This window comes from Cavia porcellus, unplaced genomic scaffold (assembly GCF_034190915.1).
Source record: "Cavia porcellus strain 051 isolate PalLab524CR breed Dunkin Hartley unplaced genomic scaffold, mCavPor4.1 scaffold_29, whole genome shotgun sequence".
NCBI classification, from domain to species: domain Eukaryota; kingdom Metazoa; phylum Chordata; class Mammalia; order Rodentia; family Caviidae; genus Cavia; species Cavia porcellus.
This window is the reverse complement of record NW_026947512.1, coordinates 18,110,515-18,134,785: the sequence shown is the minus strand read 5'-3', so window position 1 is coordinate 18,134,785 and position 24,271 is coordinate 18,110,515. Positions and strand designations below refer to the sequence as shown.

At 51.1% G+C, this 24,271-nt stretch overlaps 1 protein-coding gene across 2 annotated transcripts in view; it reads left to right on the top strand.

The window, feature by feature from the left end:
* The window catches only part of Rassf5 (Ras association domain family member 5), a 69,752-nt gene that overhangs the window by 42,451 nt on the left and 3,030 nt on the right, over positions 1–24,271 (top strand). The window contains exons 1-4 of one of the 2 annotated variants that reach the window (XM_005005864.4): positions 4,005–4,337; positions 21,439–21,546; positions 22,532–22,829; positions 23,387–23,502. In XM_005005864.4, coding sequence (XP_005005921.1) covers positions 4,218–4,337; positions 21,439–21,546; positions 22,532–22,829; positions 23,387–23,502 — 642 coding nt within the window. In that variant the 5' untranslated portion in view covers positions 4,005–4,217. Of the gene's footprint in view, positions 1–4,004; positions 4,338–21,438; positions 21,547–22,531; positions 22,830–23,386; positions 23,503–24,271 lie in introns of those variants that run through there. The other variant, XM_003474778.5, reaches the window with a different exon arrangement.

Sequence of the window (24,271 nt, the reverse complement as noted above, 5' to 3'; positions counted from 1 at the left end):
TCAGTGCAAAGGTCCTACGTTCAATTCTCTGTACTGCCAAGAAGAGAAGGGAAAGGAAGAGAAAGGAAGAGAGAGACAGAGGGGGAGGGGTGGGGGGAAAGGCGGGAAAACATGAGCTCTGTTTGGGAGCGCCCCCTGACCCCCAGAGTGAAGCTTCAGCAGGCCAGCTGGGTGCTCCTTGGAGCTGCTGCCGCTCCTGTCTGGAGCTCCCCGGGAAAGCAGAAGTATGATCCACAGACCTGGTCGATGCCACTGGCACAGAGGAGACTGACCCCCTGGGGAGATCAGGGGTGCACGGAGAGAGAGGGCCCCCCATGCACAAAAAGGAAGCCTGGCCACGGGCAGGCTGGGAAAAGGGCTCCTTCTGAGTTTTTGGGGCCCACGGTGTCAGGCAGTGTGGTGAATATGACAATGATCACAGGGCCTCCCCATGAGGCCACAGAGCGCAGAGTTCAAGGACTTTGAGTCCACAGAATCAGACCAGCCAGGCTGCTTTGATTCCACCATTAGCTAGCATGTGCAACTGTGTGTAAGTTATTTAACCTGCCAGGCCTTCCCTTTCCTCTCTGTCAGGCAGAGACAGTGGCTGCATTTGGTTTGTTGTAGGGATTTAATGAAATGCTGCATATCAAGTTAATAATACACATTAGCTACTAGTAATTTAAAAATACATTTTGGGGGTGGGATGGTGCCTCACACATTTTGAACCTCTGTGTGTGTGTGTGGGGTGCAGGACCTCAGATCTGATCTTCACGCCCATACCCCTCAGTTGGGCAGGTGAGGAAACCCAAAGCCTGTGGGTGCGCAAGATGCCACATCCAGTGGAATCAGGCTGGGACTAGAGTGACAGCTCCTGAATTCCAATCATGTATCACAGTTTTTCTGGCACGTACAGAACCACAAGCCGATGCTTGCCTCAGGTCAGGATTGTATTTGAGAAAAGAACACTTGAAATGATGTCTTTTGTCATCTGACACTTGGAGTCAGGAAAATGGCTGTGTTGTCCCAGCCCCAGGGTGCTGAGACCCTCAGCCTGACAGGGACACTGAAGGCTCTTGGTGCTGTACTTGGGTCCCGCCTTCACTTCCTGGGACCTTGGACAAGAACAGCCACCCCCATCGGTCCCCACAATGCTTTGTGGGTGGCTCTCAGATGTGTAAAAGGATAACCAGTCTCTCACCCCTCCCAGCCCCTTCCCTGGCCAATCAGCATCATTACCATCGGTACTCTTCCGGGAGTTTCCAGCAGCACCATTAGAGCTGGAGGGCCAGTCCTCTTCCCCTAAGGCTTCAGGCTGGATTTTTCCTCCTGGATGCTGGCCAGCTTTTTACACTGTGTATGATCTTTGCACATTTCCTTTAGTCTCTGCTAGCCGTCTCTCTTTTGCTGACTTCTTGCATGTCAGTTCCTTCCAAGCCTGGGTTCACTGACAGGTAGAGTGTTGTAAAGAAAGAGACATTAGCTAGAAATCCATAAATTTTAGAAGTAATGAACTAGGATGGAGCGAGTTACTCCGCTCAGTTTTTTCACCTGTGAAATGGGCCTAATACCTGCTCTCAAGGTTACAGAGTGGCCTTGTAAAGTAATGGGTGTTAAAAGGGGCTTGAAAAGTCCAACTGAGGCATCCAATTTTCTGGTTTGGGAATGGCACCGAGCACACAGTGTCCCTAAAACTTGTCCTCACCAGAACTGGCACCTGGCATGCAGCTCACAAGGACAGACTCCCGCTGGCTCCAGGGGCCTTTGCCTTGGGGTTCAAAGAGGTTGTTATTAGCTGTGTCTTAGGATTGCGCATTTTGAATGTGTGGCACTGTGGTTGTATTGCAGCGCTCCCCATGTGACACTGTGGCCACAGAGAATCTGGGACTGCTTTTGTATAAGTATTGAACGCCCGCTGAGCAAGGAGGTTCTGTTTTGTTATTGTTGGTTTTTTTTTTTTTTTTTTTTGAAATTCACGACCTTGCGCTTGCCAGGCAGGCACTTGTGCCACTAAGCTAAGCCCCTGGCCCCAGGAGGTTCTGTTTTCATAGAAGAATAGCCTGCTTTCTGCTAGCTGGACAAACCCGGGGGGAAAGGGGTGCTGTGACAGATGCCTGGGGATCACTTAACGCCCCCTCTCTGTAAAGTATATTGTTTTGGTGTTAATGTGTAGGGTGGTACCAGATCCTTGGGCTGAATCTGTATGTGGGGGGAGCCCTCTAAAATGACTTCTAAAATACCCTACTAAAGAAAAGATGGCTCAGACAGCAGCAGCATGTACCTCATCGGTCGTCTTCACCTTCGGAGTCTCTCCAGCCCCCCAGCTCTGACCCCACTGTCTACCTGCACTGATTTTTTATGGGAGGAGGCAGAACTCACGGTTCTCAGGGCAGAGCGCAGCTGGCCTAGGGCACTAGCTCTCAGCTGTCTCAGCTTTGTGCCTGCTAGGCATTCGCCAGCCTCTGGGAGAGAGGCTGTGTGGGAGGCTGAAGCCAAATGGAGCTGCAGTTTGAAACCCTGCTGAGTACAGAGATTTGGCTAAGGTAGGGGAAGAAGGTTCGTGATCAAAGCAACCAGAGCTCAAAGTGGAGTTGGCAGCCCAGTGTCTGGGTGCTGAGTCCAGCTCTGTTCCAGCGTGTGTGCCTCCAGCACGAGATTGTTCAGTCACACAGACTCGGAGGGAGCCCCGATTGCCACCTTGGTCACACTCTGGGTCATTCCTGCGGTCCACAGGCTGCTGGGCTGCATGGGCATGGTGCCCCTGGCATACCAATTCTCTCTTACTGGGACCCCAGGTTTTGCTTCGTTTCAAGATGGCAAAGCACACAATGAAACTCTGTTGGCAGATAGGACATCACAGTGACTAAGAACATATAGTGGCACAGAACTGAGCCTGATCCAGCACACCTGTGTGACACTGGGTCTTGGTTTTCTCATCCATAGAATGGAAATAATCATCTCAGTCTAATGGTTACTGGGAAGATTAAGTGACAGGCTGCATGTAAACCATCTGCAAGTACAGTAGTTGGTCAGATGGTGCTTGGTGTAAATCTTACTGTTGTACAAGGCTGGTCTGAGGGCTATAGAGGTGTTGTCCTAATTGCTTTGAAGGAATCAGCCAATGACAATGAAGCTGTTCCTTCAACTAATCCATCCTAGTCCTGCAAAAATAGAAGTGAGCCACCCTTAACAACAGGAATGACAAGATCTGGTGGAGACCCCTTTTGCCCAGACTGTCAGGAGAGGATGTGCAGGCAGCCTAGGTGGTATCTGAGGTGTTTGCCAGCCTTGCATAACTTTGCATGTGATTTGCATGTGCTTTTGAGACCCGCAGTTTCTTTTTGTGCTTTCAAGTTAAAATATTGCTGTTTCTCCCGGCAGGCCAGATAGCGATTTCCACCTTAGGTTACTTCTCTGACTATAGATTGACCAGAGAGTCCTCACTCCAAGAGAGTCCTCACTTGACAGATGGGGAAACAGGCCGGAGAGGTAGGGGGACTTCACCAGGCCACACATCTGGTTGGCTGCACACCTCTTAAAGTCGTTATCAAGTGTTCAGTAGGTGACTGGGACAGGCTACAGGCTTTATTCTCTCAGAGCCTTCTACAAAATGGAAAGATCTGAACAACTACAGGCCGGGTGAGGTCTTGCTGACTCTGTGTCACCCCTCATTCCACACAGGGGCTGGGAGTGGGCTGGAGTGAGGGGCTGGAGGAAGAATGAGGAAGAAGAGGGGAAGATGAGGAGGAGGAGAAGGAGGAGCGAGGGTGTTGACCTTCTGTCATCTTCTGTTCACACTAAGGGGTGAGAAGGACGCGTCCTAGAATGGTAGAATGGGCGTTCAAGGAGATGACAGAGGTGTCCCTCTCGGATCCATCCGGGTCGACTCCTTATCTGCATCTCCAATCTGACCCACGGGCACCCCCGGGTCCTGGGGTGTCCGGGCAGGGGGGAGGCAGGGAGGCCCAGGAGGCTTTGAGGAACCTTGCAGAGGAAGTGGCTTCGGAGGAGCTGCGCGAGGGGGAGGTGTGGGGCGCCGGGCGGAGCAAGCCCAGCTAGCGCGGCGCTCACGGAGGTGACACCGCAGATGCGAGTGAGGACAGCACGAGTCACCCCGCCGCCCCGGGCCACTCGCGGGCCCGCCCGCCCTGCCTGGCGCGGTGACCTGCAGCGGAGCCCGCGCCGGGTGCCCTCTCCGTCTCGCCACCGCGGCACCCGCCCGCGGAGCTCCTGGCTCGATGACGGTGGACGGCAGCATGAGCAGTGGGGACTGCAGCCTGGAGGAGGAGCTGGAGGACTGCTTCTTCACCGCCAAGACCACCTTCTTCAGGGATGTGCAGGCCAAGCGCCCCGCAAAGGTAAACGCGCTGGTGGACTCCCGGCCTCCCGCGACAGGAGCGCCCTCCGTGGTCCTGAAGGAGGAGCGGGAAGCCGCGTGTCCGCGGAGTGGCTGCGGCCGCCTGGGGTACTCTTGAGCTGCGCGGCCGAGTGCACCACGGGCTGGATCTGCAGCCTCTCGGGTACCTCCGGCACTCTTTCAAAATGCTTCCTGTCCCCGGGACCTTTTCAAAATGGCTCTCCAGGATTTGGGGACCTCGCTTGGCTCAAAGATTGACCCCATGCTGTCAGCGCGGGCCTCTGGGCAACTCTTCTGTTTCATTTCCCTGCAAAATCTGAGCTTCCAAGCTGGGGATGGAAAAGGGTTGTGGCCCTGGTCCCTTGGCAGGATAGCTTGAGACTTCCGTGTTGTGAGTGGCCAGAAACCATTTTAAAACCCAGTCTGACAACTTTGCAGAAGTCCAGGGTGTTTTTAGAAACAAATTAAAACCCTCTCTCCCAGGCTGCTGTGATAGCATTTTAACTACCCGGGTGGGTTTGGGTGACCTGCAGAGGCCGTGGTGTGCTCTGAGGTGGGGAGAGGCTGTGTGTGTTTCTTAAGAGTCTGCCCCTGCTGCGGGCCACACTATCCCGCTGCCCAGAGCTGCATCATCTGCTGCCCGTCCTGCTGGGAGTGAAGTCAAGGCTGTGGTTATTTGCTGTATTAATTAACAGGAGCGCTTTAAGTCAGGACCTAGATGGAGCTGTTTATAGGTGGAAATGAGTTGTTACATCTCATAGGTCTGCAGCAGGCTCATGGTCAACCCTCAGTCCAACACCTGGAGGCCTCTCCTGTGAATAATTCATCTTACCCCTGGTCCAGTATTTGCTGGTTTGACATCAGGCAAAAGCTCTGGTCCTTTTGGTGGTGTGAGACCACCCAGGAACCAGCGGACATATTGTGATTTTGTGTGTGAGGAAACCAAGTAAAAGAGATCCCTGGGATGAATTCTCATTTTCTGGGGCACCTGCTTATGAGGCCAGAGAGCAGGTCTTACTCTGCAGCACTGAGACCAGGCTCAGGAGTTCCCTCAGGCTAGGTAGGCCTCGTGCATACAGGAAGTGCACCACCCCATGTTGGGGCTCTTGCCTCACTGTGTGACCTCTCCCCTCAGAACAGCAGTTCTCAGTTTTAGCTCCACACTGGAATCATGGAACACTTTAGAAAACACGGATACCCATGTCACCGGGAGTCTAATTGAATTGGCCTGAGTGACCACCTAGGCACCAGGATTTTGAAAAGCTTCCCAGGTAACTCCGAAGTGCAGCTGAAGTTTTGAACTATTGCTCTAAAGAGTTTTGTTGCCGCCTGGGAAGGAAATGGTTCCTGTTTTGCTGCTGTGCAGCCGCTCACTGCTGAGAAGCTGTGCACCCTTTCCTCCTTCCCCCGCCCCCCAGGGTGGCAATTTTGCATAATTGAGCTAAGAAGGAGCACAGCCAAGCTGGATTTTCTTTTACTTGGCAATGGAAAAGGTAGTTGTTTCTGGTACTTCTTGGGAGAAGGAGAAATGTCCTTAGAAGAAATACTCTGGAATGGGGTAGAGGATGGGGCGTGATTGTTCCCTGGCCCTGAGAGCCTTGACCCTTCATTCTGCCCTCAAGTTCTTTGTAGCTTTGTCCTGGGAAAATGCACCTTGGGTTTGGTGCCCACTGATCTTCTTTCTTTATTATGGGTCTTGAATCCATGACATGTCTTGAGGCTCTGCATGTCTCCCTACCCCATTTTGCCAGAGCCTATAGGCCCTCTGAAATTCCTTCTGAGAAACTCGCTCTGTTGAATGCCAGACAGGACCATGAGGGATAAACACTCCAGAGAAGGGTGGGGAGGTGGACACAACCCCTCTTTCCTTGCCACTTTGTGGCTCCAGTGTGGAACAGGAGAACGAATGTGGACATTCAGGACTGCTGTGGTCAGGGACAGTGTCCCTCTGCATAGACTGCCTGGCAGTGTTGTGCGTCCTCGGAGGCCCAGGGCTGGGTGAGCACAGTCTCTGAGGCAGGGTATGTGACTGATTTAGGAGCTGGGGAAGCTTTCTCCAAATGTTTCATTTTTTTTATCCTTCTTCTTTTTTTTTTTTTTTCCACCTTTTCCCAGCTTTCTGTCCTCCTTTGGAGGCGCTCTGTGATGGGTTCAAAGTGATCTACCATGCCCCAACCCCATTCTGAGCCCTAGCAGTGCTTGTTTCTACCCAAAGAGAGCTTATGTCTGAGTCCTAAGAGAATATCTTGCTGTGCCTCCAAGGGAAGGAGCTTTTGTGTTTCCCCGTCGCTGAGAGACTGAGGCCCTCCTTTGGGGAAAGGCCAAAATGCTTCTATAAATAGCCCTGTCAGAACAACCTGTGTTGAGGCTCAGGCTTGCCTGACTGCAATGGACCTGTGGGGATGCTCTCTGTTGTTCCTCTGCTGTCTCCTGGTGGGTGTGCCTAGCCAGCTGGAGGAGTGCACAGGACCTCCCTCCAGCTCCCTTTGGTGAGAGGTGGCGGGGGTGGGGAGGGGAAAGGTCTCCCCACTTAACAGGAGGTACATGGGGTTTGGAGAGACAATACAGGAGAAAAGGGACCATGTCATGGGGCTCAGCTTGGTCTCTCCCCTCAGAAGGTGGCAGCTTCCTGGGGTAGCGTGATGCATTTGCACGGGGCACTGAGGAGCCTGCTTTTGAGTCAGAGAAGCACTTTCCAAAGGCTGAGATGGTACTCAGCAGGTTCTTCCTCTTGATCGAGCACAATTAGATGGTTCTGCTCTCTTACAGGGTCATGTGTGTCAAAATAGGGCTCCTGGTGGTCTGAGAAAGAAGTAGTGTGGGGGTTCAGGCACTGTAAAGCCTGAACCCCGACACTCTCATTAAGGCACATACCCAGCCCATCTCATGTATTGGACAGCCTGCATATTCCACAGGCACCAGGACCCCAGGAATCTAATGCCCACCCAGACAGTTTGGGTGTGTGTTCTGAGGACACAGAAACCCTGCTTCTTGTAGAATTTCAGTTTCTCACTTGACAGATGGGGAAACAGGCCAGAGAGGTAGGAGGACTTCACCAGGCCACACATCTGGTTGGGTGCACACCTCTTAAAGTCGTTATCAAGTGTTCAGTAGGTGACTGGGACAGGCTACAGGCTTTGTTCTCTCAGAGCCTTCTACAACATGGAAAGATCTAAACAACTACAGGCCGGGTGAGGTCTTGCTGACTCTGTGTCACCCCTCATTCCACACAGCGCACCAGCCAGAGACCTTGGCCATATATTTAACACTCGGCAGCTAAAGGCTTCCCAGAGCCTGCTTTCTCTCGCAGTGGGCTCAAACTGGACTTTGTTTCCCAGCCTTCATTGTGGTTAGTTGTGGTCATGTGATTAAGTTCTGGCCAATGGTATAGGATATGAAAATCACCACTTCCTTTTTGGCTCAGAAAAATCTCCCATGTATTTTCCTATAATTTATGACTTTAATGCCTAAATGTTATTCTTGGTTCCCATCTTAAAATGGACAGATTTTACTAGAGAAAAATCTATTTCTTGCTGGAGCCTTTCCTATTTTTTTTTCTTTTTTGTGGATACAGGGAACATAAGGTTGGCTATATTTATGGTTAGATATTATACTTTAGCATAGCTGGACCACAATATTGTCCCTCCATGTCGCAGGCCTTCTCTAGGCTACACTGACTACCCTGGATTCTTTCTCTTCAAAGAATATGCTGAGTGGCAGGGGCTCTCAAAGTTTGGGGTACACACCATTCCCTAGTCTGTTGTTCATTTCCTCCATCCCTCTTTCCTGGACAGTTAGTGGCTCCATAGATTGGGCCTGTGGTACTCCAGGACAGCAGCCAACCATGACCTCCCTAGGACCAGCTGAGGAAGCTCCTTGTGCTAGGCCTAAGGCACAACACCTACCCCAACAACCTTGGCATGGGAGAAAAGAATACGAAAATTAAACTAGCTCTGAACTTAAGTGATAAAAATAAGACACGAATCTTTAGATCTACTGGATATTTCTTTTTCTGTGTGATCTCAGAGGTTCACATAGCACAAGACTAACACACAGCCATGTGGTCTCCACTCCCCCCATGGTGGATTCAGTGTTCTTTTGCCTCCTCTGGCCCTCTGGCCTTCCTAGCATGTACTACCCTGCAAAGTTCATCTTCCCTGTAAAATAAGAAATCTTACCCCTTTGGGTCTAATACAGCCCCCAGAACTTGGTCACACAGGAAGGCACTGATTAAATGCTGGTTGGGTTTAGTTGGTAGAACTCTTTGTATTCTGTATACTAGAATGGACTGACTGTTGTGATGAACCCCTTATTCTCTGTCTTTGAGTCTAATAAGCTTACTTCCACCTTTACGTAAATTCAAACTGGCAGGCTGGGGCTCAGGAGAACACATGGGAGAATTCTGTGGGCCAAAAAGGAAATGGTGTTTTTATATCCTATGCCATTGGCCAGAACTCAGTCACATGACTCCATCTAACCACAGTGAAGGTTAGGAAAGGTAGTCCAGATATAAGCCAGTGCAAGAGAAAGCATGCTCTGGGTTACGTTTGTCTGCTTCACCATGCATTCCTCTACCTTCCCTTCCCTTCCTAGTGGAAGTTCTTCTCACACCTTCCTGATAAAGGTCATGCCCTGCGTCTCTAACCTTGTACCTCTTCTTCGTCTGTCACTGAGGGTGTGCTTCTCCTGGGATCTGTCCTGTCTGCCAACTAGACCACGTGCTGCTTAGGAGAGATGGTTCTCTTTATTCAGAACCTCTCTGGATCCTCTGTGACCTCCGAAACCTCCAGTGTGGTTCAGGGGCAGGCGTAGCCACCTGCATCACTTTTGAATAAGTTTTTAGAAATGGAGATGCAGAGACTCTACCCTAGACCTGGTCCTAGATCCTTGCAGTTATGATACTGGAATTTGCTTTTTAAAATATTATTCTTCTGCAGGTGGTTCTCATATATAAAGAGTGATTGACAGATAAAGTAAATTTTTAAAAATTTACTGTAATAAAAGCCACATTGCTATTAATCTCTCTCAAAATACTCCACCTCTCTTCAGACACACTTGCTTAGTATTCTTGTCGCTTGCAGAAGCGATTCTGCTGTCTTTATCTCTTCATTGCACTGTTAGGCTGCCTTGATGTCCTGAATCCATTCAAAGCATTTGCCTTCCAGGGTCACTTGACTTCGGTAAGAGCAAGATGTCACACAACACCAAATTTCATGAATAATGTAGATGAGGACACACTGTAATATTTTGATGAGCCTGCTTGTCCGTTGGATGCACTTGGCAGCAGCATTCACTCTGTTTTTTATCAGACCTTATAAAGCCACTCAAGGAAAGAGAGTCTTTAATACATTTTTGGACCCTCAGGAAAGAGTATCTTTAATACATTTTTAAAATTTAAACATCCACTGTATATCTCAGTCACATCTCATATACTGAACTCTGTGAACCACTTGTTCAGGAGATGTTTGCTAATTAACTAGTTAGGGTTAGGGTTAGGGTTAGGGTTAGGGTTATGTGAGACAAACATTTATGACAGATACCTGCAAGGTTGGAATTTCTTAGGCGAGAAATGGAAGCCCAGAGAGATCATGCAATCTGTCCCTAGTCACACCAGATGTGGAGCAGAAGACTCAGTCCCTGGGTCCTGCTGAGGGCTGTGTCCATCATTCTCATCAGGGCCTGCTGTGCTCTCCCATCTAAACAGTTTGGGTGACAGAGCTTGAAGCCCTTGACTGGTGCCTGGTTTCATGGAAGACACACAGAACTGCAGGTCAGTCCTGGCTGCTCATCCTAGAACCACTAACTAAGAGCCCGTGGCCAGGTCACTTCCACTCTCAGACTCTTCATCTGGTCCTTTTCAACAAGAACACCTGCGATATGAATCTATCCTAATACCCCTTCCCTGAGCATCCTCATCCTAATAGAACAGACCCCTGCATCAGTGTCTCTGATCCTTGGATTTTGACTCCCAAATTGTCTCATCTGTAAACAGATGTCAGAAAGAGGGGCCAGCTGGCTGGCAGAGTTCTGTCGGGTCCACCTGTGCTAACTAAGATGTCCTTTTGCATACTTAGCACTTGTCTAGCTAATCCCACAGACACTAGGACTAAACACTCCCTCTTCTTTACAAATTTCGAGTGTTTATCTCAGCTCAGTTGACTTTGCCCTAATAAAGCAGTTATGGTGGAGGGTGCACATATACTGCCTCTGCCAACCCATGCTGTTTGTAAGAAAGATTATATGCTGGTGTGAAACCCTGAGTCCCAGCCCTTTCACCTTGGCAAGTTGGGCTCTGGAGTCCAGTCGCTCTTCTTTTTTCTGCTGTCAACTTGCCCACTCACCCACACCTGTGTGTGGGGGGCTTCCTGTGTGGGGAACCTAGGCCTGTCTTCCTCTGGGCCTTGATCTCCTCTCCTACATGGCTTAATCTATTCCTAAAACGGTCTGTCCCGGACACTGGAGATAAGAGGACTAGTCTGGAGGTGGAGTTGAGCCTCTCGATTCCTTGACCACTGGTTGAAGGGCAGAGGAGGGCTCTGCTGGTGCCATCCAGGCATGGGGAGCCTCAAGCAGGTCTTCTTGTTACAGAGCTGAGCTGAGACTCGGCTGCACATGGCCAGAGCACAGTGGAGAGGCAGTGGGCGTGCATAATGTGGCTGGGAAAACCTGGCTTCATGTGGAGACTGTGGGAGCTGGGAGCTGGGATGTTGGGAGGGTGTCTCCAGTTGTATCTGGGATGTTCCTTTCTCTGTGTCCCAGGATGGCCGACCTGCCCTCCCGTCTCTCCTAGAGATGGCTGTCTTTTCTGGACAACAGTCCTTTCTTATTCTGCACTGTGCCCCTTGGCACATGATGCCACATAGCGCACGTTCACCACAGGAGGAGCTGGTTCCTTCTCAGTTACCAAGTGAGAGGCGGCAGCAGCTCCCCAGAGGACACACCAGTGAGAGCTTGGCGGGAAGCACTTGAGAAAGTTGATCTCAGGACTGTCTTCAAGGGAAGCTTACTAAGATTCAGAATGTGGGAGAAATGGATTTTCCCAATAAGCTTGACAAGAAAAATCCACTGAATGAGCAGAAAATGTGAGGTCAACTTCTCCATCCAAGAAGCGGTCCTTCCACCCCATCCATGATTGCTCAGTCATCCGCATGGGAGGACGAGGGTGGGCAGGGCTGGCACTGGGCAATGGCCTAGTACTGCCTGGCAGAAGAGGAGTGGACCTTGCTCAAATGGGACCTCCAAGGAAGGTGGGGGTCTGGGGGCCCTGTGCAGAGATGGGAGATGGACTTCTCCCTTTTGCCTTTCAGCCACTGAGAGTCATGGGTAGGTGGGAAGGATGATAGACCTCATTCATTTCTTTTCCCAGTTTGATTGGAGGAAGGGAAAGATCCTGGCTTGGTAGCCCCAGTCATTTGGGCACCCTTGGTTGGGTACAGTGGGCAGGGGCTTGGTGCTTTGGAGTCCCAGGACCTACCCTGAGTCCATCACTGGGAGCCTTTGTGCAGGAAAAGGCTGTCAGCTGTGGGACTTCTGCCTTCCAAAATGGGAAAATTTGGCCCTGTCACAGAGGAAGTGCTGAAAGGGTGCCCAGCCCCAGACTGTGAGGCCCCGTGGAGGTTTGGGCCTTGGACCACAAAAGCTGCAATAAGAAATGTAGATGAGTGTCATTCAGACATAGCAAGTGGGGTGCTGAAGCACAGGGAGCTTCCAGGCCCAGGACACCAGCAAGGACCATACTTCTCCATAGGCAGCCCTCTCCTAGCAAGTGTGGGTATGCTGGGCACTGGGGACCCATCTGCCCTCAGAGCCCCTGTGCTCCTAGGCACCCCTTCCTCCCCCTCGCAGGATCTTGATCTTTCTGTAGCTGAAAACCCCATCCTCAAGGTGGATGGCCTTGTTCTAGGAGGATAGGCTGGACCTGGGGAGTCTCAGGAGGGGGACCCAGCTTTCTTAGGAGTGGGTTCAACACCTCACATGCTTGGGATAGAGAAGATAAGGAAGCTCCTGGCTTTGTGGGACCAGATACAACCATCCGGCTCCATGGCCTTCAGCTGCCCTGCCCCTGCCCCTGCCCCTGCCCCGTCCCTGCCCCTGGAATCTTCTATTTTTGATTACTTACTTATCTGTTTCATAGAGTGGGAGATGAAACCCAGGAATTCTACAATACTTCTTACATTCTAGCTAAGTGCTGGATGCCTGAGCTACGGCCGCAGTGCCCTCTTTTCTTTTACTTGTGGTAAAGTACACATAATATGAAATTTGCCATTTTGCCAGTTACTAAGCACACACGGTCCTGTGGTAGTGACTCCAACATTCACACTGCTGTGCAGCGGTCACCACTATCTCAAGAGCTTTGTTTTGGTGCTGAGGATTGCTTAGCACAAACTCTACCACGGAGCCTCCTCATCTTCTGGATGGAAATGCCCTGCCTAAATAGTAAGCCCTGTTTACCCCTCCCACAGTCCTGATCAGTTGCATTCTATTTTCTGTCAGTTTGACTGCTCTAAGTGCCTACATAATTGGAATTAGAAGTGTCTGTTCTTTTGTGGTGGGTTTATTTACTTAGCAGTGTTGGGGGTGTAGCTGAGTGGTACAGCACTGGCCTAATGTGCAAAAAGCTCTGTGTGCAACCCTCGGCATGGTGGAAAAAAATAGATTTCATACAGCATAGTGTTATCAAGGTTCATTAATATTTAACATACGTCAAATGTATCTTTTCAATGCTAGGTAGTATTCTATCGTATGCATATGTTGCATTTTGTTTAATCATTCATCCATCAGTGGTTGCTTCTGTTCTTTAGCTATTGTGAATAATGCTGCTGTGAAGGTGGGTGTTCAAGTACCTATTTGAGACCTTGATTTTGTTTTTCTCGGGTATCTGCACAGAAGTGGAATCCCTGAGTCATCTGGGTAATTCTGTGTTGAATGTTTTGAGGAATAACCACACTGCAGCTGCAACAGTTTACATTTCTAATCAGCAGCACACCGGGGCTCCAAGGTCTCCACATGCAGTAGTGGGTGTTTAATAGTAGCCATCCTAATGGGTATTGTGGCTTTAATTTGCATTTTTCTAGTGGCTAACTTACACATGTTGAGCATCTGTTCGTATGTTAATGGACTGTTTCTGCATCTTCTGCAGAAAAATGTCTATTCAAGTACTCTGTCCGTTTTTAACCAGATTAGTGACTGTGATAACAATGCCCTAGGACACATTTACTGAATGGTCAGTGCATTTCTGTCATGCCAACACTTGAAGACATGCGATCTCATTTCCTCTCCACTATACATACATAAAATTCCACAGAGAAACTGGAGTCTCCATGAGAGTGACTCACTCAGACCCACAGAAGAACAAGGACAGGGCCAGGGGAGTTTGGTCCAGGAGTGAGGAGCAGGGACTCTTGAACAGTGGTACATCCCAGCACTGAGTTACACTGCATATTCTGTGATCCCTTAGTGCCTCTGGCCTGTAGGTGATTTTTAGCTTTACGATGAGAGTGCAGGGCTTGAAAATGAGTCCTTATACTCCAGGGCCACAAGGCCGACCAGACCTCCAGCATGGAGCTCCAGTTTCCTGGTCCTGACCCACTGCCAGTGACACTGGTTTGGGTAGTCATCTTACAGGGGTGGGGGATGCTGTGCCATGCTCTAGGACATTCTGGTATTCTGTGAGTCCACCAGATGACCATCACACGAAGCTAGCCAGGGGTCCTAGAAGCCACTGAAGCTTTCTGTCCCAGATCATTCTGGTGTGTCACAGTGCAAGTCTGTCTTTTCTCCCCAAATGATCTTGGACTCCCAAGGACAGGGACCACACCCATCTATTTTATCTCCCACAGCACCTTTCACAGCTCTTAACTCACAGGCAATTCACTGCTGACTGTGTACATTAACCATCCGCTCTACATTTCTATCTTTGGAGTCTCCAATCTGCCTCCACCCCACTCTCTCAAATCCCACCCCCCTTGATGTCACCCTGTTCCTCCCTCCACCCAGCCTTCCCAGCTGTTCCCTAGTTCAGTTTACGAGGATGTACACTGAAGCCTCTTCCTGGCTTGTGGCTGCAAATAACCTATTGGACAACACAGTTTAGGAGTTCCCTATGCTTTTATTTTTGAAACATTGGACTGATCAAAAAAGAGACCTTGGGAATGAAATTTCACTGCCATGTGTTGCACTGGGGAATCAATGCCAGGACACAAACCCTTTGGGCCTGGGATGGGGTCTCTGGTGAGGCTCAGAGGGACTTCTTTCCCACCTGTTGGCATCATCACAGAGGTACCCAGTGACTCAAGACTGTGGTTTGGACATTGACCAGGGCATTTCAGGCCCAGCCTAGGATAGATGGAGCATACTTTTGCTATCTGAGGTTCTTATTAAGGATGGGCCCAGCAGAAAGTCCAGGCATGGAGTTGGGATTGTGGGGTGTGTCCTCCAGGACATTCCTGGGGCTCTCCTCCCTGACCTAGGCTTGGGGAAGTTTTCTGACAGAGGGGTGAGAGAATCGCTACTGACGGGTTTGGTAAGAGGAAATGCGGCAAAGACTTGTGGCGAATGGCTTCCGGGGTACTTTTATTTTGTTTTCTTGATTTTAGTGAGGTAAGAAGCTGTCTATGGATTTGACTTAAGATGGCGGCTTACTGACAGAAAGCAAGGCAGGTGGCCATGGTGAGAAAAGAGCCCTGTTGTCGTGGCGGGTGGCAGCAGCTTGTGCTTCTGTGGACAGGATTATAGCTGTCCTCCACCTGTGCCTGGCTCTTTCCTGAGGGCCCCAAGCCCACGCCCAGTTCTCTGAGAGAGAAGAGGAAGCAGTGACAAATGCCCACCCTTTCTGTGTGTCCAATCTTAGCCTCCAAAGGGGCCTTAGAGCTCCTCAGTATCACTTCATGATGAGGAAACTGAGGTTCTGAGAAAAATGACTTACCATAGGTCACTAATGGAGGTCTTACATTTTCATCTGCAGGCTGTGAAGAGGCAGGCCCTAGGGCTGGCTTCTAGCCACAGCCTGAAGTCTTCGAAGCCTGCTTACTCTTGACATTGGCCTCTGGGGTACAGGTCAGAGTGGGCTTCTCCTGGACCAGCTGGTGTCCAGGGTCAGTGGGCGCTGGGCTGGGAATCTCTCAGGCAGCTCATTGCCACCCAACCAACAGGGTATTTACCCGGCCACCCCCTTGCAGGTCAACCAGGGCTTCACTGAGTCCCCAGGAGCTGCCAAAGAAACCTAAACATCTGTCTCCTCCAGGGTGCACTTAACTGAGGATATGGGATTAACATACATGAAGAATCTTTACACAGTAAAAGGCAGCATTTAATTGGTGCCAAATATAGCTCTGAAGGCACCTCTGCAGGTCCGTACAGTGAGGGTTTTACACCTGCAAGCAGCTGCCAAGATCTATGACATGTGGCACCCTCAGCTCTGTGACAGGAGGAATCTGAGGCTACACCAGATTCTTGGGCTGCTGCTGGGGAGGGTCCCTGAGCCAGTGAGTGAGCCTGGCTGCCTGCCTTCACCCCTACCTCAGCCAGTTCTGTGCTCCTCATGGAAGCAGGAAGAGAGTAACTCCAGCAAAATGATCAAGCCTTTGTCTACTTGTGGAAAGTGTCCATTTACGGGGAGTAAAGTTGAGACCCATTAACTGGTGGCGGGAGGACAAATACAGGAAACCCACGAAGCACCATTCGGCAGAACTCGAGGCATCTGGAGAGAACAGTAAATGCCTTTTTTCACTTGGGGATTTAAACGTCATGGACTCTGATTTATTAGGAGAATGGAGAATAAAGAGATTGCTGTGGGCTGGAGAAGTTTCACTGGGAAATGATGCAGAAAATGGAAGGAAGGAGTGTTGGGAGCATGAATTCTGGGCAGGAGAAATCCCACAAGCATCCAGGTGGGGCGGACTAGTGTGCATGAACCAGACTCATGACCAAGTCTTACTGGCGCACTCACTTGGGCCTGCCCCTGTGTGAGAGGACGGACCACATGGTCTGCAGAGCCTGGACTGTCCACTGTCTGGCCCCTGCAGAGAAAGCGAGTTGATTGCTGATATAGACTAAAGGAAGAACTAGCCCGCTCTGGTGGGTCAAGCCAGCCTAAGTGCTTGAGGACAGCGAGAGATCTGATTGGCTCAGAGGGCTGATGCTTGTTCCCCTGTCATAGTAATAGCAATACATGCTTTTGGATGGGTTTAATAATCTGTAAAACACTTTCATAGCCCTTATGTCATTTGACTTTATTTTCACATCAGTCAAATTAATAGCAAAGAAACAGAAGCTTAAAGGTTGTCTGACTTATGCCAAGCACACACTCATGCCCTTTCTGAGACCTGTGCTAAGCTGCACCTCAACTCCAGGATGCTGCAGTAGATAAGACAGGGGTGCCAGTGTCTCTCACAGAACTCAGCTGAATCCAGTTCCCTGACACTCCCAAGAGTGACCACGACCTCTCTTTCCACTGTAGGCAACAAGGGGGTCATCAGTGGTTCGGAGAGAGAGTTTAAGATCTGCTTCATGCTCTGAGCTGCTGGGGGTAAAGAGTAGAGAAAGTTTGATGTAGGTCGTTGGAAGCGTCCATCTAGCTGGGGAGGAAATGACCTGGGCTGATCCACCAGGAGGCTCATGTGAGCAGATGCAGATTGAAATACCAGATCAGCCTCAGATGTCAGTTAGCCTCAATCTGACAGTAGCTCAGATTTCTCGACTCTAAAGTGGACAGTAGTGGTAGTAATTTTCCCTACAGGTTTGCATGTTAGGTGAGATGATCACTACCATCATCGTCACTGTCATTCAGGGCTGGAGTGGCCAGGACGACCTTGTCTCAGATGGGCAGGGAAACAGTATAAAATGGACAGATGGATAAGCAGGAGGAACAGAAGGAAGCAGTCGGCAGGAAGGAGAAGAGGTTGACACATTTTAGGGGAGGAGAATGAAATGCACAGCAAAAGTGAGGTTTGTATAATTGAGAGGCCGAGAAAAAGTGTGTGGTGGCCCCAGCACAAAGGGCAGGACTCTGTCCCTGTCCAGCCTGGCTCTGATTTGTAGGCCTTCCCTGGGCTTCCCTGTGCCTACCTGGCAAGTCCAGAAGCCATGGGACCTGCTGTCCTTCTCACTGGCCACCGCCAGGGACTGAGGTTAGGACTGCACTTTGATTGGAATGTAGAATTAGCCAGTGTTTAGGGTAGATCTGCTGAGTTAGCCTCAGCTGCATGGGTGCCCCTCCTTATTTTGTGTGTGTGTGCGTGTGTATGTGACCTCTGCTTTTACCCTAGCACCTCTTCACTTGGCTGTACCTTGAGAACTAAGAGAGGTCACAAGTTCTTTCTGTGACTCGGGACATGTGACAAACCAAGATTTTCACCAGTGCCCCAATGAATGGGTGTTCTGGGAGCAGCTTAGCCATCTGCTACCCATGCCAGGGGCTCAAGCAGAGCAGATGAATTCCATGCCAGATGCCCTGAGCCATGTAAACCCCCAGGAGAGATATCACACAGGCCAGGGGCAAGAGCTCTCAGTCATAACAGAGTTTCCTGTTCTGTCTCTATCTTGGGCCACCGAGAGAAAGGAAATGCTACGTGTGAAGCTTCTAGCTTGATACTTATGAACAAAGAGTCAGATTTTTCAAGTTGAGGACTTGACAGCCTGGAAGATAGAAATAGGTATCTTTTCTTTGCCTTGGGAAGATCCCTTGGCACTGATCTCACACACAGTGGACAGTGCCTTTTGGATATAGCTCTGGGGAAGTGCTTATCTATTGGCACTGAAGTGCTGCCTCTGCTGCTGGATAGAATCACTGGAGGAGTGGGGTGCCTATCACACTTCTCAAATGCTGCAGCACAGTGGAATTGCCTAGGGTGGGGGGTGTCTCAGTCCCTGTGCCCAGGTTAAATCCCAGACCAATTAAATCATGGATCTCTGGAGACAAAACCCAGGCAGCTAAGCTTCCAGAGATCCCAGATGTCTGCATTGCGCAGGCAAGTTTGGAAGTCATTGGTCCAGATGATGCAGCATCTCCTGGATGGGCGGAGGCCTAGTGAAGCACTGGCTGGCCCGTGGGCTCCTTGGTTAGCCCACTTGGGAAGGTGATTCATTCACTCCGAGAGTCGGATCTTTTCTGGCCAGTGTGGCGTGGGCAGCAGCCAGCTCAGGCAGGCGCTCACATTCCACGGGCGTGAGGTTTTGCAGCACCAGCCACATGTGGACACCCAGCACTCTGAGCTGGGGAGCCCGCACTTCCTACCCTGGGAGCCAGCCCTCAGATGGGGAGGTGGCCTGCAGCCTGTTGGGTCTGAAAGGCACACTGTGTGTGTGTGTGTGTGTGTGTGTGTGTGTGGTGTCACTTGCGTCACTTGCAGGTTTGTGGTGGGAAAGGGGAGACCAGATGAGTTTATCTGATGAAGAAAAGGGAACAGGAAGGAGAAATCTTAGGCCAAGCCTGCTCTGATACTCGCTCTGTTCCAAACCCGGCTGAGAGACTGACCTTTGAATGCTAAGACACAGCTGCCTCTTCTCACAGGGAACTGAGAGATGTTCCGGGGGCTTCTAGAGTCTTCTTTCTTTCACTTAATTTTTTTCGTTTTTTAGAGCTACATCCCCAGCTCTTTTTAAATTTTGAGACAGGGACTCATTATGTTACTACATTGCCAAAGATACCAACCTGCGTCAGCCTCCCAGATTACAGACATCCTGGCTTGCTTAACATGTTTTGTTGTTGTTGTTGTTTGTGATAAGTATGAGAAAGCTTTTAACTCCTGAGGAATAACAGCCTGTGTGCCTCAGAGACGGGCAGAATGGAGTGTGCCACAGTAACCAGACAGGAGGTCTCTTGGGCTGGAAGCCCCAAAGGGAAGGCAAAACTAGGGCCACAGACAAGCATATCTGGTCCATACAGATATCCCCAGCTGGTGGGGGCCAAGGGTGAGGAGCTCCAGGGTCTAAGATGAACAAGAGACTCTGTTTCAGGAATCCCTGCATGAATGGATCGATGGTGAATGGAGACAGCCTATGAGGCGCAGTCTAAGTATTATTCACCTGGGGCAAACAGGAGCCATTCCAGGGGCCACTTCTCCTTGGCTGGTCCTCAGCAGGACCAAAGTCCAGTTCCAGAGGCCTGAGTATGCCTTGCTCCTGGGGAAGTGCCTCCCCCCTCCTCTCCAGGCAGTACAGGGCCCCCTGGGCACTCTGCCGTCCGACCCATCAGGCACACAAGCTTGGATGCATGCATCACAGGTCAGATCAGGGCTTTTCCCAGCCCTGCAGCACAGTTCCAGTGGCCACATGGGAGCTGTGTACTGGCCCTTAGGGCAGCCATGCAGTCAATGCAGAAGAATGGGGCTGTAGGTCTAGATGGACTTGGTTCCAGTGCCTACTTGGCCTCTCACTAGGAGTGTGACACAGGTGCAATTCTTAACCTCTCTGAGCCTTGGGTTTGCATTTTGTTTTTGATACTGGAGATTGAGCCCAGGGCCTTTGCACTGAGCTCTTAACCCAGCCCTTTTTATTTTACTATTTGATTTTTATGTTGAGACAGGATCTTGCTAAGTTGCCCAGGATGGCCTCTCACTTATGACTTTTCTGCCTCAGCCTCCAGGGTAGCTGGGATTACAAGTGTGCACCACCACCTGGCAAGCCCTCAGTGCCACTGTCTAGCATAGTGCTGTGGCTACCAGGAGCCAGGAGAGAGAGCACACGGGAAGCAGATGGGTGGGGAAGGATGCTGTGGTGGAAAGAGGGTGTCGCCTACTTCCCTGCTCACAGCTGGGGAGCCAGAGCTGCTCCTCCTACAGCCCCAGAACCTGACATTTTATCTTTATCTACTCTGTGGGCTGGAAAATGAAGAAGTGACAGTGAACTGTGTGCCCTGAGGTCTCTCACAGGCCTGGCTGAGGGGAGGTCAGTGTCCACTGTGTGGTACTCAGCCAGACCCAGACAGCCATAAGCAGGGTTCCCCGCTCCGCCCCAGTCCACTGGGTTTCTAAGATAAGGCAAATGATGGTGAGTGGTGGGCAGCCAGCGCCTGTACCCCCCAGCTTTTGTCGGGAAGACAAAAACCAAGAAGTGGGGGAATGATCCTGAGCGAATTCAGAGAAATGACTGAGGATCAGAGTTGACTGGGCCCCAAAACCCCCAGGCCCTTCCCTGAACTCATTCGACCAGTGAGGGACACTGATGTCCATCTCAGCTGTCTTGTCTTTCCAGGGACAGATGAGGGAGGACCTCGAGGGATGTAACAGAAGAATAAATTGTACCATGGTGCACAGAATGGGCAACAGAGCTGTTTGTTAGCTCTGCACTGCTGTATGCAGGGCCTTAGGAAAGTCAATAAACACCCCTGGTCTCAGTAGTTGCCCCTGTAAAGTGGGGTAACAAGCCATCCTGCAGAGTTTGGATTTGTGAGAAGTAAATGAGGCTGTGTATGCCAAGTGCTTGGAGAGATGTGGGGTAAGAGCTGGCTGTCCCCATGTCCTGAGAAGGAGGTTTGTCTCCTCAATTATGACCAGGGCTGCAGTCTTCTCTTGCCAGGTCACTCATTCACTTGACAAAGATGCAAGGCACTATGTCCAGTGAGGTGGTCCTGGACTGGGACCCATGTGACCTTGTGTCAGGGCCCAGGATTGCCTCGTCATCCCCGTCAGCTTTCCTGGCACCTTGTGCCCAGTCCTGTCCCTCCAGCTTTATCACTGCCTTCCTGGGGAGACAGACCATGTCTGGCTTGGGTTGCTCTGCATCTACCATAGCGTCTATAAGCATCTTCTCTAGCACTCTTCTCAGTCATGTGGTGCTGCCTGTTCAGTTTGTGGTGCCACGTCACGGGGTGGAAGGGGTTTACATTTTTCACATTGCTTTTTCAACAATCACAAGGGATAGATATTGCTTCCATTTCACCGAGGAGGAGACTGAGGCTTCTTGAGATCTGAGTTGCTTCCCCAGATCTGAGTTGCTTCCCCAGGGGTGGCTGGCACCTTACTGTTCTCGCCCAGGGTTTGTGCAATGCATGTCACCATGGGGAGGCTGGTGCTCACTTCTTCCCAGCTGGAGAGGTGTGGCTAGTCCCCATGTCATCCTGAGACCCCCCTCCCCAACACTACCCTCTTCTCTGTCTGCTTCAGAATGTCTGCAAGCCCGCAGAGGAGACACAGCCGCCGCCCCTGCTGGAGATCAAACAGAAGATCGACAGCTACAACAGCAGGGAGAAGAACTGTCTGAGCATGAAGCTGGTGAGCGGGGCTCCCCTCTGCTCTGGCATCCACAGCTCCCTCAAACCTCCATCCTTTTCTGGGACTGAGGAAGCCTGGTAACCTGGGCTGTCTGTGGCCTCTGTGAGCTCTAGGGACCTAGCATGGGCTTTAGAACAGGATCCAGATCCCATTTCTGCTGCATCTGCTGTTTTTGCTTACATCTTGGGAAGCTTTTTGAATTTCTCTGCATCTCAATGTTAATCAAATTAATAATGCCCTTGTGGGGAGCAAATAACACAGTGACCAAGGACCTGGTATTGGTTGGCCGCCCAGGAAGCCCTTGACAGGGACAGTCTGCAACTCCTCTTCCTTCCCCTCCAACTATGCAGAACTGAGTCAGGGAAGTGACTGCTCTGGATTCAGAAGAGGCCTCAGAGAGAGGGATGAAGATAGAACCCTGCCCCCTGCTGGTGGCTGGAAGAACTGACTCTTTGGGGCTTACCTAGTTGGGCTGCTTTGGTCCTAAGGGCTGTGGATTCTTTGTAAAGAGTTGCAAGGAAACCCAGTGGCCTGAATATCTGAGGACCATCTTACAGAGTCCTACTCTGGTTCAGGGCCCTTGATTTAGAAGTGTGAGCCAGAGAGGCCACCACAGCCGCTGCCTCTTAGAGTGGGGACTCATCAAAGGGCAATGGGTAATTTTGCCTGTTGGTGCCTCAAGGTCTGAGCCTCCTGGGCAGGAAAACCACAGAAGCTCAAAGTCCTCTGTGGATGCTGTGGGCCTCCTGCTGGCACCTTTCCGCATCCCTGCATCCCTGCATGTACCTCCTGCATCCCTAAGTCCCTACATCCCTGCATCCCTGTATCCCTGCATGTACCTCCTGCATCCCTGCATATGCCTCCCTAGGTTGGCAGAGACAGGCCAGGAAGGATCTCAGGGAGACAGATGGCTCTATTAGCATGGGCCTCTGACACAGTCGCACAGTGGACCTCCCTGAGCCTGATGACTTCCTCCCCCTGGCAGAGCGAAGATGGTACCTACACAGGTTTCATCAAAGTACATTTGAAGCTTCGGAGGCCAGTGACAGTGCCTGCTGGGATCCGGCCCCAGTCCATCTATGATGCCATCAAAGAGGTGAACCTGGCGGCCACCACGGACAAACGGACATCCTTCTACCTGCCACTCGATGCCATCAAGCAGCTTCACATCAGCAGCACCACCACAGTCAGTGAGGTCATCCAGGGGCTGCTCAAGAAGTTCATGGTTGTGGACAATCCCCAGAAGTTTGCACTCTTTAAGCAGATACGCAAGGATGGACAAGGTATGAGAAAGCTCTTGTGACTGGAGACCACCTCTCCCCACTGTGTCTGTGCCCAGTGCTTAATCCCCGGCCATCCGAGGGGAGAAGAGAGCATCCAGGCGCCTGGATTCAGCCAGCCACGGGGTGCTCGGGGCTGTGGAAGAGCCACTTGCAGACCTCAGCTGGGCTCGGCAGTACATGCCTGCTCACTCTGTTCTTCCACACCCTGGGCTCCTGTTTGCTAATCTGTGTAACAGGAGGGAAACTGCCCAGCCCTCCTAATCTTCTGGGAGATGATGAATGGAAACAAGTTTAAACTCTGAGCAGACACCCAAGATAAAAGAGTTACTTTCCTTTCTTTTTTAAATGGTGCTGGGGATGGCACCCCCAGCCTCATCATGGTAGGCAAGCACTCTGCCGCTGAGCCACACACGGGCCAGTCCTGCCTCTTCTTATCAGGTGCATCTCAAGTCTGCTTCCAGATATAAGGCCCCACCTCTGGGTTTCTAATCTGGGCCACCTAGCTCGGGCCACCCTTCTCTGCCAGTGTGAGCAGCTAGCCCCCTCTCGGTTCGCAGTGCTCTTCCAGAAGCTGTCTGTTGCCGACTGTCCCCTCTACTTACGCCTGCTTGCGGGGCCTGACACGGATGTCCTCAGCTTCGTGCTCAAGGAGAATGAAACTGGAGAGGTGGAGGTGAGTCTGGACCTTCTGCACAAGCCCAGCCCTCAGGACCTGCTGGGTGGGAAAAGGAGGGCACCGTCCTAAGTGCCTGGCAGAGGTAGGGCTGCACAGTAGCAAGAAAGTGACTGCCCCAAGAGCTGGGCCAGGAAGGTTCAGGGTTTGAGCCAGGACTGTCGGCCGCCAGCACTACAGGTCAGGGCCTGTGTCTGGCAAGGCCTATGGAAAGAAAGGATTTCTTTGTTTCTGGTAACTCCGGGGAGAGAGCCGAGAAACTCCCTGGGTTCGAGCCCAGGCGTTTTGCCCCAGGATGACTGAGGCTCAGCAAGCTCCACCTCTGTGTCCCTCTGGGAGTAGATATTTTTGATCCCTTGTGTCTGTCCTGTTCTTAACATACTGACTTCCTTCTGGGGCAAGGGTTTGTGGAAAGTGTCCAGCATAAATGAGGTGAAGCCAGGCTGGTGCTCCCCACAGCCTGGGATGGTCAGGAGGTAGGGTCACCAGGGAGCAGTAAGAACAGAGGAGGGCCTCAGTGTTTGTCACACTGTCAGTGGAAGCCTGGGGTGAGAAGCTGTCTTGGCGGTCCCTGGGCATGTGCAGGATCTGGGCAGGTGAGCTCCATCCCTGCTTCAACCAGGACATATCCACCTGCTTTCCCTGTTTGACTAGATGGAAGAGTTTGTTGGGGGACTGCTGGTCTGGGGGACAGTCCCCCAGCCTGGAGCCCCAGAAGTCAGGCTGCTGCCCACAAGCTGCCGCTGCCAGCTCCCTGAGGCTACACTGC